The following is a 17,171-nucleotide window of genomic DNA, read 5'->3' on the forward strand; positions in this document are numbered from 1 at the left end:
GGGTGGGGGAGTCAAGGCGGGGGTAACCGTGTCACCTGCCCACCAGACAAGAGCACCTAAGCCACCATGGTCCCCTGCTCAGAACCATACACAATGACCAAGAAGGTGCCCAATGCTGATGGCCTAGAAACCTTTTCAAAGAGGAAGAGAAAAATAAAATCTGAAATCAGACAATGTAAAGCTCAGCACCTCACTCAATTATTCTATAGCATTAGACGATCCTGGAATAAAGATAAAATGGCATCTTAATTCTGTGGCAAGGTTACTGCAAGGCTTCTGTGTTAGGGTCTGCTGTAGGCATCCACACAATCTACAATCTGACACTTGCCAAACGGAGTTTTATTTGTTAAAAAAACTATAATACTTAGGATCATGGCATATTTTTATCCTCTGCCTGAGATGCATTCCAACAGCCCATTTCAAATATAAAGTTGAAAGGTATAAAATGAACTAAAACAAATGATATATAACCAACTGCATGGTGTTTATAAGGTACCATAGATACAGTTAAAAGAAGACGCTTATACAGTACATCACAGCTTAGCCAATGGCGTGTGAAGCTCCCCACTTCTCAATTCCATATATAAACAAGACGGGGAAGCTGTCAAGCCACAACTGATGACCAACGAATAACTTGTTTTGATGGAAAGAGAGGTCACGCTTCTATTACTGTTGTCAATATCATGAAATAAATCATTAAGTGAAGCACAGCTATTCAAAACCTTTTTAATCACTTAAATTGTTAAAGTCCATTTTCAGCGATTATTTAGAATGTGTGAGCTGACTCATAGTTATACCATTTCCATTCCACTGATGCAAAAAAGAGGAGCAAACACATAAGGTCTGGAATCTCTGTGGTATAACGGAATGTTACAGCTAAGCCCAAACAGGCCGAGAAACCATTTTCTGCTCTTTTTCCACCCTAAAAGGGCCACTGATTAAGTTTTTTGGCCACCTTGTCAGGGATATTTTTTTCCCCAGATCTGCCTCTCATCTAAATTCACGGAGCTACAACAGTGACGTTAAGAAGCTAATGCATAAATCTGCACGGGAGCCCATGTGGAGAGCAAGGCTGAGCTCACCAAGCAGGGCAGCATTGCAGTCTCACTGCTCTGGGGACGCCACAAAGGGGACCCGTGGTTCCTTGACGACTGAAAGAGTCTCTGGACACGTCCAATCTGAAATGGAGAACGTCCTTCCTGAAAACATCTTAAAGCTGTCATCACTCATAAATAATTATAGTTACATTCAGTTGTTTGTTTTGTTGTTGTTTTTGAGATTCCTTCCCTGACGGCCTAGTTCGTTTTAGGAAGGAATTTCTGGCCTCCTTGTACACACATGAGAGATGCTGGCATTGGGAGGGGTTAGCTTAGGACCTCAGTCCTGTTCCTGCTTCTAGAGACTTCTGCTGGAGAAGGACAGGGCGGTGGGGGGATGCGCCTGGATGTGGGCAGCTTGCTCTAGTGCCCCGTGGCCCCTGACGGTGCCCCGGACCCCGCCACCTATGCAGTAGGAGCAGGGCCACAGCTGGGTAAGACTGAGCCTGGGTCCTCACTTCATGCCCCCTTGGTAAAGGTGCAAAAGGACTCCTCCCAGGCACCCCTAAGGGTTCCTTAGGACACATGGCTTCCTCCAAGCCCTTCAGGAAAGGGGCAACTGATCCGTGGTCTGGCCCGTCTTCCTCAAGGACATCCTGACATTTGGTCCACGAAAACGACTGAACGTGGCAAAGGGCAAAAGGTGCTTATTTCCCTGGGCGGCTGCCGCACTAACTACGATGCCGAACCAGGAGGAATTCTGAGCCCTCCTCTGGGCCTCCTGGACCACCACTGAGATCAGCAGCATGCATCTCAGTCTCACAGAAGACACCAAGGAAAGCCAGCTCGGGCGCCAAACCCGGGCTCCCCACAAGCGCCGCCACGCTAGCTGCGGGTCTGGGACCGTTTCCCGTCTCTCTGCGAGGCACTTCTGCAGGGGCCTCTGCACAATGAACGGGAGAGTGAAGTGAGCACCCTCCATTCATTACACAGTGCCCAGCACGTCCACAAGTGTTCGCTGAGGAACGGCTATTACTTTCGCCGCTATTATCACTATGTCTGAGATATGAGAAATTTCCCGAAGGCATCCGGGACCACATGGTCTGAGAGGAGCCACCACGCTCCGTTCTAGATCCTCTGATCGAGCTACGAGCACATCTTACAATCTCGCCCCAGGCTAAGGTCCCACCCAAACTGGTACGGGCTTCCTCCCTGCCCTCCGCTCCCAGCTCAACTGCTGGCCAGTGTGGGCTTATAACCCAAGTGAACACACCCCTAACCAGAGACAGAAACACCTCATCAGTTCACTGGCCTCCACATCAGCCACATGTCCTCCATCTGCCCATCGTGAGTGCCCAGCACATTCACTGTGACTCCGTGACGGCCAGAACGTCACCTCAGCCCCCCTGCTCCAGCCTGTTCCAACAGGGGTCTTAGCAGAATGACACCAAACTTGGTTCAACTTGAAGCCACATTCATTCTTGCTACTTAAAGCCCTCTTGAGTTTCACAACGAGAGAGTGTTCCAGGGGCACCCAGGGCACAACCCCAAGGAGACAGGAACACCGGACCCTGGGGGTGCCCCTGGAGTCACCCCAATTCTTCCTCCACAGGGCTCAGTCTCCCCCCACATATACAAAAGCACTTCCAGATCACAGAAAAGAACCGTTACGATGAAGAGCGTGAAGAGGCACGTGAGGTTTACAGAATAATGGAAAAGTCCACCGCAAGTAACGCCAACTTACAAGGAAATACTTTATTCCCTAGTTTATACATGTTATAATCCAAACCTAAAAGAGATACACCTTAAAACGGAAAATCTGCACATAACATGTGCTAAAACTCTGAGACATAAACTAGACAATTTTACTGGATGGAAACATACAAAGGCAGCAATTATTCTCCTGTGATTCACCCAAAACCACAGACCGCATCCTTTACTGTGATGCAGGCACAGAAACCAACACAAGCCCAGTGCTCCGGTCTTGCTTTGCTGCCTGATGGAGACAGACGGGTCACTGTACTTGATCCATTCCCAGGCTATGCAGACAGAACTAAAATCACCCAAGGAAGACCAATGTGCCTAGTCTGATGGCCATTGAAGACTCCAACTGGATTTTCTGTTCTGTGATTAGGAAAGCTATTTTTTTGAAATGCAATCCACCAAACTTAGTTATACGGTAACATGTACTAGAAATGAAAGAAATTAAATGGGACCTACAAATGCATCTTTTGCCCACGAAACCATATTTAAGAATAATGATGGTGAGGAGGAGAGTGGCAAACTCTGGAAAAAATCACCATAATATGAAAATGCTCCGGTCTTGCTTTAGCAATAAGCTTGCTAAATTATTGTTAAAACTCTGAGAAAAAGAACAGATACCATTCCTTGTCTCGACAATCTGAACAGGACAGACATCTACAATACTTCAGAGTAGGCATAAAATAGCAAAGTCGGAGTGCCTCAATTCCTTTTTAAGGCCCTTCATAAAATTTTATTAATGGCATCTTAAATGTAAATACGTAGAAAGAAACTGCCAGAAGAATGAGGACTTAGAAGAACATCTACATCCTTTGCTAGAAGTAAGCAATGAGGAAACTAGAACCAAATGTTGGTTTGTTTCTCTTCAACTTTGACACTTACTTATAGAATCGTGGAAACGAGTACCTTTAACCTACTAGACTATAAATAAATGCATCCCAACTGCTTGCTGTATCGTTGTACAACATGGTTAGTTTCAAAAGGCAGGTGGAAAAGAACCACATGGATTTTCCGGCTTGAGAGCGAATGACTTTCCCGGGAAAGACGCTCTCAGCCACAATGAAACCCACAAGCGTGTGTCACCAAGCACTTACGATGAGTTCGGAATCCCGCCCCATGGAAATGACGGTTCGGTTCACTGTCCGGAGAAGCTTCTCCATGATAATCTGGACGTGCCTCTGAGTTGGTCCCTGCAGGAGGACACACCAGTGTAAATATACCACCGCCTAAGACAGTGATTAACATGCCCGTCCCGCGGCTGTCACTGCATCCATTTATCCTGTAAAGAGTAAATCAATTACAACGCTTAACGAGATGAAAGATGGCCCTTGTCAGAGGCAAAAGCCTTCACAAAGAAAACTCAAGGCATTTTGTTAATTATAGTCCATTAATGATAATGTGTTATATAATCATAGTAATTTAATTGAAGCGAACCTTAGAAATAAAAGCAACTCTGTTTAAACAATATCATGTTTATGATCCCTGATTAGCTCACCAATGAGTTTTCTAAAGACACTTGGCCATTTGTACATGGAAGGCTGACAGATAACAACCATAGATGGCTCTGCATGTCAGACCCCAATAATATGGGAACAATCACATGGAATCGAATGTTTAAATATCATTTTAGCACACTACTTAAAATTCAGAGTGCCAGAGAACCTTCTATCAGTAAGAATCTGCTCCTTTATTTTCTGTGTGATGGGACTGCCGATTCTTCTTCATGAACTTTGGACGTGTTTAAACGGGCTTTCTAGATGCTTCCGCACAGGCCAGGCAGGCACTACCTCCTCTGTGAGGCTTGGCCACACAACCTCTTTACTCCCAACCTCTCATCTGATAAGAAAAGGAAAAGGCCTGGCATGGGATCCCTGGAGGCTGGCCTTTGGGTTAAGGCTTCCAACACCTTTCAAAGGCAAAGCCCAGGAAGAGCGGATGCAGCCACCATCCCAATGAATTACTTTACCTTGTCTCTTTCTTCAAGGGCAACACCCAGGCTCTGAGGGAAGGAGCAGGTGCAGCAAGGAAGTGCGCAGGACAGGCGCGTGCGCGTGCACGCATGTGTGTGTGTGTGTGTGTGTGTGTGTGTGGACTGGGGAGGTGGCAGGAGGTCACGTGGGGGAGAGCTAAGAGCAAGTCCTGCCGACTTAAAATCCTGGCCCATCTGGCCACTGCTAGAGGCAGAGACAGACATGGCCCTGTACACCTGTCCAGACACACCTGGAGAACCAATGACGTTACATGTGTGGGCCCAAATGAATGTGGTGGATACAATGGGGTCGGGGAGGCATAGGGTCAGATGTTTCCATATGTGCTCGCGCCAGCTTTTGTTTAAGACAGAAGGTCAGTGGAATAAGGATACAATTGAGAAATGCAAAAGGAAATACCATTAAAAAAAAAAACAAACAGCCAAGAGAGCACAAAAAAAAAAAACTGCCTGTTGGGGGAGGAACCCAGGAAAAGGGGCAGAGAACTGCTCTTCTCAAAACTCTCGGACGCACTTAAAACAACCAACAACAACTATGTGCATGTATAAAATAATAATATTAAATATTATCTATTTATTAAATATAAAATAATAATGGAAAGAAAGTAGGCAATTAGCCTCCTGTTGTTTACTTCCAATTTTTAACATCAAAGCCTTTGACCTTAAATATCAAATCTAAGTCTTGGGAGTCACTTAGCTGAGAAGTCACAGGAAACAAACCTAAAACAGTATCTTCGGTGCTGAAAAGCACACGTGGTAATATAATCATCAGGCTTTACACATAAATAAAAAATAATTTGAGGATGCAACTCGAGAGAGAGCAAACGAAAGGGTAACCCTTAAACTTCAGGCCATACCTTTTTAACTGAACCAAACGTGACTGGGTCCTGGGAGGCCGGGCCCCTGGGGGTCGTAGGGTCCGCAGAGGCGGCCCCGCCGTTACTCACCACGTCCTTCCTGTACAGAACCTCCAGGATGTTGCTGAGCAGCTGGCAGCAGGCCTCCAGGTCTTCCTGTCTCTCCAGATGGTACTTGAGCTGATCCGTCATCATGGGAAGCAGGATCTCTCTGCAGTCTGCAGGGGACACCGGGTTGCCAGTCAGCAGGAGACCCACCAAGATGCAACTCTGTTTGCTAGAAGCTTGTTTTCCTAGCTTGTGACACTGTATGTTACATGTACATACTCTGCAATGTGAAACTGACATCTGGAGGGGGTCAGACTACTTGACTGGGAGGAAATCACTTGTTTTCTTATAAAATAATTCACCCACGTGTGCACGCATGTGTGTGCGTGTCACCATGTAAATATACAACGATAATTCACAAACAAACATATAAATACATATTCACATATATCCAATAGTATGTACATAGATACAAATGCAAACAAGCATGCTGGGGTTTTAACTAATTTTCTGTGCTGAACTGTAAATTTACTGATTTGCAACTTTAGAAGAAACACTTGTTACAACAAAAATGATTTGAATTGCAGCTCTTCTTATTATTTCCTAGGAAGACCAGAGCATGGTTCCTTCCTGCTCCCATATACCTCCCAAAGTTTCCTGAGCTTGGCCGGTTCATAGCTTACTAAATTCCCCGCTTAATGTTTACCCACTCAGGGACAACTTTCTGCTGGGCTCATATCTGCAGAGGGACAGTCTGCAGGGGGCTGAGAGCTCAGGCTCTGGAGTGAGGTTGTCTGGGTTTAAATTCTGTTGGCTTCCTTGCAAGGTTATCTCGGGCAGAGCCAGTTACCTCTCTGAGCCTCGGTTTCCTCATCTCTAACATGGGCACAGTGGCACTAGCTACTCACAGGTTTGAGGCACAATGTACTCCTGCAAGGTAAGGCATGAAGGCCTGGGCCTGGTACAGGTGAGATGCTCAGGACAGGGTACTTGCTCTTATGATGTGATACAGATACTGGTGAAGAGCCCCAGCCCCTCTCTGGTCTCCCAGACCCCTGGGCTAATGAGGGAGGGGGCGGCGGGGAGCAGGTATTGACCTTGGAGGTGAAAGTTAGGGAGGTAATACATTCACCTGCTGGGAAGCGGAATCAGAATTTCCCACAAAGGGTGGGCCCTCCAGGAAAAGGAACCCTATTCACAAAGTCAAGCAGACAGGGGCAGATGACATCTTCACAGAGCCACATGCACAGTTCAGGAGGGTGGGGAGAGGAGAAGCAGAACAAAACACCAGACGGGCAGTTGGATTTGATCCTGAACATGACGGGTGAGACAGAAAGAGGTAGAGAACGGGAAGATGCTGACAGGGAAGGGATATGATCAGATCAAAAGGCCAGAGACAGCCGCCGTGATGGCGCCAGGTAGGGCAGTGGAGATGGGAGGCTCATTACTGGATGGTTAGCGACGGCAACAGTCCAGGCAAGAAACAGTAAAGGACTGACCTCCTGCTACAGTGGCAAGTTTGAAAGAAGAGGCCTTGAACAGAAGCAAACTGGAGGCAGGCTGAACACAGTGGCCGGTGATGAAGTGGAGAGGAGGGTGGGGGCTCAAGGAAAGTCAAACACAGCACCCAGCATCTTCGTGACCAGTGCATCCAAGGCACCATGTGATGCCATCCACGGAGAGGCAACTGGGGACAGAAGGGTGTTTAAGGGCAGAGAAAAGGACCCGGTTCTGGACAAGTTGAATTAGAGTTGCTGCTGGACATCCAAGTGGCCTCATCTAGCAGGCACATGGAGAGAGGGTTCTAGACCTTAGAGATTTCCAGCCTTTCAGACTGAAGAAGCAACAGCCCTAGGCCGTAATAAAGGCCAAGTACGTGGATAAGACCATCAAAGAGGAATGTGTAGAATGAGAAGGGAGACCTGTGAACAGCAGTCAGGATGTTGGTATTAGAACAGAAGATGGCGCAAGGAAAGACGTGGGCTGACGCAGAGGTGAATGACATCACCCAATCCAAGGGAGGGCAGGTGGCCAGCGTGGCCAAATATGGTGGCAAGAACGGGGAGAAAAGCACAGCCCTGGGATGTGACAATGAAAACCACACGGAGGGGAATTCCCTGGCGGTCCAGTGGTTAAGACTCCGTGCTGCCAATGCAAGGGCGCGGATTCAATTAGTTCTCTGGTCAGGGGACTAACTATTCCACATGCCGCGCGGTGCGGCCCAAAGATCGAAAAAAATAAAATAAAAGAAGAAATAAATAAAAGCAGATGGAGTCCTTCTCAAGGCAGCTCCCTGGAGTGGGATGAGAAGACAAAAATAGGGGCACAGACACGGCTCTGGAAAGCACGGCTGTGAAATAAAGGCACACTGGGGTCTAAGGATCAAAGATCACTTGGGTTTTCATTAGTTTTTTAGATAGGACGATAGAAAGAACGTTCAGAAAAATCAAAGAAAAATAATGAACCAGACACAAATAAGATTCGAGATGAAATGCAATTACTAATTGTCTCTTCCTGTTGGGAAATCCTGTTTTAACACCAGCACCATCCATCCCCCAATGTGAACTGTCTGCTGACCACACCAGTTCTGTATGGTGAAACCAGCCCAGCCACTGTAGGTCCCTTTAAAATGCAGTGCACGAGAGAAAAGACAGCAGAGCTCGGGAACATTAAATATCCTGTGCTTGTTTCTAGAATTTTACATTTTAGGGCTTCCAATGTTAATGATACCTAAAAGCAAGTTTTGCATTAATGTTTCCTGAGTTTTCTGAATATAAGGAAAAAATAAGCATGCAACATTGGAATGGTTCCTGAAAGTATGCAGAGACTTGCTTAGAAGACTTTCCCGAGAAGCACACGGTAAAGAAGGCATGGGGACGGAGGCGCGAGGCAGCTCAGGGGGAGGTGCAGAAACCACACACGCCCTTCCGCTCTTCTGCCTTCCAGGGGACCGCATGTAGGAAGCTCACGCTAAGGCTTTTTCAAGCTCCGTTTTGATTTAATCCCTAGAAAAGGAACGGATAGCAACTCCATTTTTCCAGATTGAGTTTTGTCCAATGAATATATGAGTATATGCATTTACTTGTTGACGTCACCATTACAGGAACCAATACATGGGCAGGGGTAGCGCAGAGATGCTGAAGTGCTGCATACTGCATATCTTCCGGGCAGAGGCCAGCCGGGCTTGGATGACTATGAGGTCAGGGGTCGCCGAAGGTGAGGGAGTGCGAGCACGGCACAAGGAGGCAGCGCTGCTCCATGGGGACCAGGCAGGCTCTCCACGTGGGTGCTCCTGGATGTCACGGGCTGTCACACGATTCCCTTATCTTGCCACCTAACCCTTCCTGTGACGTCAAGGGTGAACGCAGGATCCCATGGAGAGCATCTCTCTGAATGCCACAGCCCCTTGAACTTGTGATGCAAGTGCTCCCAAGCCGAGACGGGCTGCCAGCGTGGAGGGCAAAGGGGAGCCCAGGCATCAGAGAGCCACCCAAGGACAAAGCCAGTCCAAGGGACGTGCCACAGGAAAATGACCACATGCAGTGAATCCAGCCTGAAAATGCAGTTGCCCAAAATGCTGACCCACTGCATACGTGAACTCCACAGGCATCCCAAATCCAATGTCTTTCCTACACAGTCCTGACGTTCACAAGTTACATCCACCCCAGTAGCTCTGTTGACCTTCCACACCACAGCACAACATCCACAGTAGGGGCTGCACTCCCGGCTCCCAGCACCCAAGGGGCAGGAGAGGTCCCTTGGCAAAGCTGTGTGAGTGCAGCCCCGCCTGCGTTCAGCCTCAAGGTCCCAGGCAGAACATCTCCAGGATGAGTCCTCTTCCCCTCCCACCTGAAACACATCACCCAGTGTGACCTCAACAGGGGGTGGGCCCTCGGCCACCCCTGTCCGCGCGGTCATCCCCATCACTGCCACCACCGTTCTGGGGATAAGTCTAGTTTCCAAGACATGTCAGTGGGAGAAGTAAGAGCCACGAAGAGCTGAGCAGGTCAAAACAGACCCTGACCACATGACCAAGGAAAACATGACAACGGAGGTTTAGCAGAGCCATGTCTGAAACAAGCCTGGGAGGGACCCCACAGCGGTAGAAGGCCGAGTGGGCTTGCTGGGCCAGCGCGGGAGCAGGCGTGTGTCCGTGAACAGCCCTAGAAGGTCAGGGAACACAGCTCTGGACTCGGGAGATGGCAGAAATGGCTCTTTAGGCTCTGGCAACCCAGATGCTCTGGCTGAAGTCCATCTCACACGGCGTCATTTCTCTGTCACGCCGGACAGGCAGGTGTGGACTTCACCGTTCTCAGAAGTAATCGAGTGTGTTGGTGTCATCGGTCAGAATTACTCCAGGGTGAGGGAAGTGATGGCCGCCCTGTCCATCTTCCCCAGGGAGAGATGCTATCAGCCATCCTTGGCTACCTGGTGGGAACGCCCACCACCCTCCACCCAGCCCAGGGGTCTGTGATTGCTCTGTGCATTTGTTATCCAGCCTCTTCTGAGGCTTTGGACACCAAACTTTTGGACACTTCGCTACCATTTTGTCATGTTTAGAGACATTTCATTCTCCTAGCCCCTGGGAACATAAAAAACCCATTTGTTATAATCCTTCAGATGAAACCAGAGTATTTACACGTGGGATGCTTTCAACATCTATAGGACAACTGTAGCTCTAACTCCATAACCCACCCCATCTCTGGCTGGTCAAGATAAAGGCGGGTCATGGGGATAAGCCTACTTCATCGAGAGGATGAAACAAGACAACACGAGCAGGACTTTGTGAGGCTCCAACATTCCTGTGTGGAGGACCACCCCTCCGGCCCCAGGACAGGGCCCCAGCCCTTGACCACATGCCTGTCACAGGACCAGATAGATCACCAGGCAGGAGCAGCCTCTTGCCTGGGCTTTTCTTACGGGCACAATGACCACCCCAGGCATCTCAGGCAGGCCTCCAAAGACAGAGGGTCACAGGGCAGCAGCACCTTCAGAAACATGTCCCAGGTCCCCACAGGAAGAATGGCAACGCCCCAGAGTCCTGCAGCGGCTGCAGGGACCAAAGCTGGAAGCAGGCCACGCTGACACACCCACCTTCTCGGTGAGTCGTGATCAGCAGGCCCCAGCTCAGCCCCCTGACGGACCTGGGGACAGGCCGGCCTCAGGTGCCAGCTCTGGGACTGCTGGAAATTACGACTAGCTCTGTGACCTGTTTCTACTTCCTGGGACGCAGTCTCCCTGAGAGCAGAGGTCTTGTTCTCATCCACAGGAGTAGCCCTCACACATACACTAAGACCTGACAGTGGAAGTGCGTGTGTCCATGCGTGCACACGTGTGTGCAGTGACTTCAAGCACATGTGCAAGCGTGTGTGTGCACGCATGCGTGTGCACGCATGCATGTGCTCATGTGGAGAAGTGCGCTCTTCCCAGCAGGACAGCTGCTGCATAGGACTTTTGTCCATAGGACTGTTTGTCCTTTTTCATGCGTAAACCTAGCACTGTGCTCCTATCAGTCAAGGAAGGACCTGCAGCCGAGGGCCACCCCGTCCCATCCTAGGAACACACCAGAGGGACAAAGGCATCATAGCAAGATCGCTCCTGCCTTTCTGGTGACTCAGTTTCACTGGATAGTGTCCAAGCCGATCCGGACAGCAGTGTTCAGGCGCACGGGCACACGTGTGTGTGAGTGTCTGTGTGCTCGCACCTGCACATGAGCGGTGTCTGGGGTCACTGTGATTACAGGTGCAGGGTTATCACAGGAGAGTCTGAGGTGAGAAGCAGGTCCACCTCCTGGTGCCGGCCCAGCCACCCAGCAACCCCCAAGCAAAGTAAAACAAACCTCACTGTACAAAGGACGTCCTCTACTCTGCATTTCAGCTCCTTCCAGGTTTTTTTTCAAGAAGTGGTGGGACACAAGTTTGGAAAAACACTAAAGATCCTGAAGTTTTACTGTTAAGTCAAGACAAAAAATTAAGAGCACAGAGGAAGCCACTACACCCACACACACTCACACACACTCTCACACCACACACACTCACACACCACACACACCCTCACACACACTCACACCACACACACACCACACACACTCCTGTGGATGAGAACAAGACCTCTGCTCTCAGGGAGACTGCGTCCCAGGAAGTACAAACAGGTCACAGAGCTAGTCGTAATTTCCACACACTCACACCACACACACACACACTCACGCCTGCAATGAGCTGTTTTAAAGCAACCAAGGAAGAGGAATCTCCTGTCATATGCTGAGTTTCCCAACTCAGTGTCCTGAACACCCTTCTCATGAACAGAATGCCATTTCTCTAGCGTGATTTGGGCCGATTGTCCCATTTGGTTCAAAACAGATGGTCCAGGAAGCTGACAATCCCTCCACTCGAGAAAAAAAAGAAAAAAGAAAAAAAAAGAAAGAAAAACAATCAACCAAACAAACCCTTATATTTTAAAAAGAAAACACATTTCAAATAAACTACCCATAGATAACCACATGGAAAACAGCTGCAACAAATACCTGCCTGGAAGTCCAGGAACCTGGGTCAGTCAATTCGATTTTGTTTGTTGGCTTTTTAACTGGAGTCGAGTTGATTTACAGTGATGTGTTAGTTTCAGGTGTACAGCACAGTGATTCAGTTATACATTTATCGAACCTTTTTCCGATTGCTTTCCATTATAGGTTATTACAAGATACTGCTTATCACAAGGTCCTTGTTGCTCACCTATTTTATATGTAGTAGTGTGCTTTTGTTAATCCCAAGACTCACAGACATAGAAAACAAACTTATGGTTGCCAAAGGGGAGGGAGAGGGGAGGGACAAATTAGGAGTTTGGGACTAACAGTCTATTTGACTTTGGAAAAGCCTTTTGGCCTCACGAAAGTTCAGTTTACCCATGCACATAGGAAATAATAAAATCCACCTTGCTCACTCTTTGCCTTGAATCTTACACAAGTTAAATTCTCTAATCCTTAATTGTCCTTCTTTGCAAAATAGGCCTGATATTGTTAACCCCTCGGGTTTACTGTGAGAATTAGATGATATAATGTGTGTATCTGGCAAGGAGTAAGCATTCAATAAATAGTAGCTGTCAATAACAGTAACAGAAATAATATTATTATGCAAAGTCAGCCTTTTCAACAAAGTACACACAGAAAACTAATGCCTTAGAGTTTGCTATCCAGTAGGGTAGCCAGTGAACCCCTGAAATGTAGCTAGTAGCTGAGGAGTAGAATTTTCCATTTCAGTTAATTTTATGCAATATTTTTACTTAAATGGAAAAAAAAGACATCTGATTCAGTTATTGTTAACAACTGGAACAACAGGAAGAACGTGGGTATGTAAGTCTACTACCAATGGTAAATTATATTAAATGTTAAGAATCCAGATCAAGCATCTGTGATGAAAATTTAGCATCCAAATTGAGATGTGCTATAAATGTAAAAACCACACTGGATTTTAGAGACTTCGGATGAAAAAAGAAGGTAAAACATGCCATTTGTCACATTTAGATCAAAGTCATGTTGACATGATATTTCAGATAAAATATATTATTAAAATTAATTTCACCAACTGTTTTGCACTTTTTTTTTTTTTTTTTACTGTGGACTGTATAAAATTATAAATTACATACGTAGCTGGCATTCTAACTCGGTTGGACAGCGCAGTCTGGGAGTATGCTAGGAAGCAGATGTTAAAGACCTCTTGTGCGATTTCTCATTTTAATAAACCAGTGTTCAGCTTTGGAAGGAGAATCAAGGCCACAGCTTCCTCCTGTCATATCCTCTTCACACGTACAGGACTGCAGGCCTCATCAGCACCTGGTAGTCTGAGTCAAGGCATAGGCCTGACCCCACAAGGAAGCGAAAACCAACCAGCACAGTTGTCCTGGTTTTCGCTGCCGTGCACGGAAGGGAACGCTGACAGCCCAGCCCAGACAGCCAGGAAGGAGCAGGCAGCCCGTGGACTCAGACACCATGCAAATCAGCCGTGGGGATCAGAGGTCCTGCAACACACCAGCCAGCCTTCCACACCCCCTTTCCCAGTGTGATCCACTATGACTACAGACAGCAATGACTTCACATCTGTTCATCCTCAGCTGTGCAGGCTGAAGCCATGATGACTAATGCTCTGGTAATGGGCACAGAGTAAAAAATATTAATCTTTATAAAAGGTATTCAACAGGCATCATCAGCTTATAAATGTCCAAGCAGAATATCCGTCTATAACTCCATTACAGCTCTACATCAAAGCAAGGTGCAAATACAAGAATGAATCTGTCCATTTAAAACTTTCATTTTATGAACACTAAATAATGTGCTTCTTAATTTTTAGTTTGGTCACATTAAACAAATGATCCATAAAGTGCATTTAATAACCTTGAGCCTGTTACACAGAACTAAGATCCAGATGAACACTTTTAATGAGAACTAAACAGTAAGAGCCATATAAATGGGGGATGCTTGCTATTCATCTTATACAGTCATCTTATTTTTCAACAGTCTAAGAACATTGTACCCACATGATTCGATTTGTTCAAATAATTCTCTCCTTCCATACAGATCTTTAAACACCAGAAATAAAGAAAACAGAGCCAGCAATGGAAGGGGTCACAGGAGCAATCTACTCATGTCCAAATTTTACAGATGTGGGAACCAGGAGCCAGAATGTAGGGACCAGGCAGCAGCTGAGCCAGAATTAGATGCCTGATCCTGAAGCCAGAGCTCGTTATGACCCATGCATGTGCACGTGTGTGTCAACATGTATGATTCAGGTATCTTTACATGTCTAATGCAGATTAAATTTTTCCAAGAATTACTTTAATTCACTTTAAGTAAGCTGTGATTATTAGCAGTACCAGCAGGATAAATTCACATCAAGTAACTCTGAGTATGTCCGTTTTCCTTTCGGAACTTCCGTTTCTTTGCCTGTAAAATGGAGTAAATACAACTGCCCTGCACTGTGTTTCAATTCCTATCTACGGGTAGTACCTCTGTAAGTATTCTGTTAAGAAGATTCTCAGCACCACTTGGCTGAGCGCTGAAATGATCAGAAATAAGATAATCTGCCTGTCATCTTTGAGGTACCCAATGTCACAAAATTTTAATTGAGAGAGTGACACAGCAATTAAAAGTATCTTGAAAATTGGAAGTGAACATGGCAAGATACGGATTGCAGAACAATAGGAAAAAGAAGCTGGTCAAAGACACATCTTCTGGATGAAGACACCAGGCCTCGTAAAAAGTGTGTCATCTTTTGAAAGAAGGGAGTGGGGCAGCAGCTATTTTGTATCCTGTAGTTTAGAGAAGTATAATCATAGCAGTTAACCAGCCACTAGTATCATAATAATAAATACTGTGTCAGAAGAAAGAAATGGAAGAAGAACCAATGGAGAAAAATCTAAAGTGAGTCCCATTTAAAAGCAGATGAAAATATTAGAAAGACTCAAACAAAATGCCAGGGAAGATAGTGTGGAAAGTACTGGTCAGACCAGGAATCTATCCTCTGGATGGAAATGCATTTAAGGAGGTAGCTTGGTACATTTGAGAGGAATTCGATAGGTCTGCCTATCCTTGGGCAGAATCTTACCACGTGGAGGATGAGAAAACAAAGAGAGAAATACAGAGCTGGGGAGCCGTGTGCACGCTTTTACCCAAGAGCATGAAGCTCACCAAGAACACAGGTTTTGGCCAGTGTGGCCCAGCACACACTCCTCTACTGCTTGCCCCCATATTTGAGTTCTACTGTTAAAAAAACAACGTCAAAACCATATGGTCTGTCCACTCCATCTCGAGGGAAGGACTGTGCCCTCAGGGAGGGGTTTACGCAACAGAAAAAAGTAGGGTCTAGAAGGAGAACATAGGAGACCACAGGCTGACCTGGGGCTCCTCCAACTGTCCCAGGCAAGTTTCTGTAGGCAACACGGTGCACACAGAGAGCTAAGCTTGGGGCCAGGAAGGAACCGTGAACTGGGGAGACTCAGAGACCTGCCGTCCCAGTGCCAATGTGAGCATGACTGGATATGGGACAACCAAGGCAGCCTCTTCTAAGACTGCTCTTCATGTCCCCAGTATCAAGCAACAGGGACAGGAGTCCACTCAGAGGTGGGTGCAGAACAGAGAGCCAACAGACTATGATAAAGGTTAGACCAATACACCCTGAGGAATGTAGCACTGCCAATTTGATCACAAAGAAAGAGAAGAGAAAAGGCTATGAAAACTCCAAAAGCACATGAACACAACACTACATGGTTTATTTATGTTTAATCTATTTATGTGTTTATTTATTCACATACTTGTAATTTATCTTGTTCCATATGGCACTTGAAGTGAATTCAGTTTTCAGAATGCATAATTCTTATGGTGGATGTGAAATAGCTTATGAAAAGAGTAGGGGATGGATTTGTAACAAGACAACTCCCTAATCAGCACCACGGTGATGGACAGCTCCCTGCCTGGGATTTTCCTTGCAGACTAGGACTTGCTACTTAACTCCTGGGTCATTATCTGTAAATTAAGAAAATTACTCTGGCTCTGAAGCCATTCTCAGAGGAATCAAACTTGCTAACCAACAGTCCTGAGCACATGGTAGGTACTCAACAAATTATAATGGAATTGGAATGGATATAATTAAGAAACTGAAATTGAGTTCACCTTCCTAGATTCATTAAGCCATTTCTAAAAAGGCTGTACTGTTTTAACAAATGATCTTTTCAAAAACACATATAACGAAAGCTATAGAGTGATATATAGAATGAGGGATGAAAAAAGGTACAGTACTTTACAGATAAAGATTAAAATTTTCTCAGGGCATGAAAAAAAAATAAAAGAGGAGAAAATTGTACTCATATTCCACCATTACTTAAAGAATTAGTCTTTGGGGTTCACAGCTGGTAACGTTCATTAGACGTCTTCAGCACAACTATCTAATTAAAGTATTCCAGAATGCTATACAAGTGGTACATTAAGTAATTATGGCATATCATAGTCCCACCCCAATTTTTCTTTCTGTGAAAAACATCCATCAAGTTAACAAAAACTACTACAGAATAGTTCTGGGTTTAAGAACCCTTTCAATAAGAGAAATATCTCTCCATTCTCCACAGTGGAGAAGCTCAGGAGATTTTACTTTGATTTATTCATGGATCCAAAGCATTAAGAAGGTATATTTTACTATAGGTCTGTATTAAACACACAGCTTTTCTTTCTACGATTTAAAGCACAACAAATTGATTAACAGGGTAATTTTTTTTAGAGATGTAAAATCTTGGATTGAATCACAGTGAAAACGGTCTAGAAATCTGACTTTGTTAATTCCTACTAGCAAGCCCCAATAGGCATCTGGGCCTTTGCCCTCAGATTTTAAAGAGCTGCTGTAACTAATGTTTCCACCATTAAAAAGGAGAATTTTACTCTGCTTGACAACTGGAAGAATCATTCACCTTGAAAATAAGAATGGGGAAAATTATTTGAGCTCT

General features: G+C 46.0%; 1 protein-coding gene across 2 annotated transcripts in view; it reads right to left on the reverse strand.

Annotated features, from left to right (window-relative positions):
* The window catches only part of DOCK1 (dedicator of cytokinesis 1), a 535,086-nt gene that overhangs the window by 323,389 nt on the left and 194,526 nt on the right, over positions 1–17,171 (reverse strand). For both annotated transcript variants that reach the window (XM_081220288.1, XM_081220287.1), the window contains exons 26-27: positions 5,733–5,860; positions 3,893–3,988 (exon numbers count right to left, since the gene is read on the reverse strand). In XM_081220288.1, coding sequence (XP_081076414.1) covers positions 3,893–3,988; positions 5,733–5,860 — 224 coding nt within the window. The remainder of the gene's footprint in view (positions 1–3,892; positions 3,989–5,732; positions 5,861–17,171) is intronic.

This window comes from Mesoplodon bidens (assembly GCF_964165515.1).
Source record: "Mesoplodon bidens genome assembly, chromosome: 1".
Lineage (NCBI taxonomy): Eukaryota > Metazoa > Chordata > Mammalia > Artiodactyla > Ziphiidae > Mesoplodon > Mesoplodon bidens.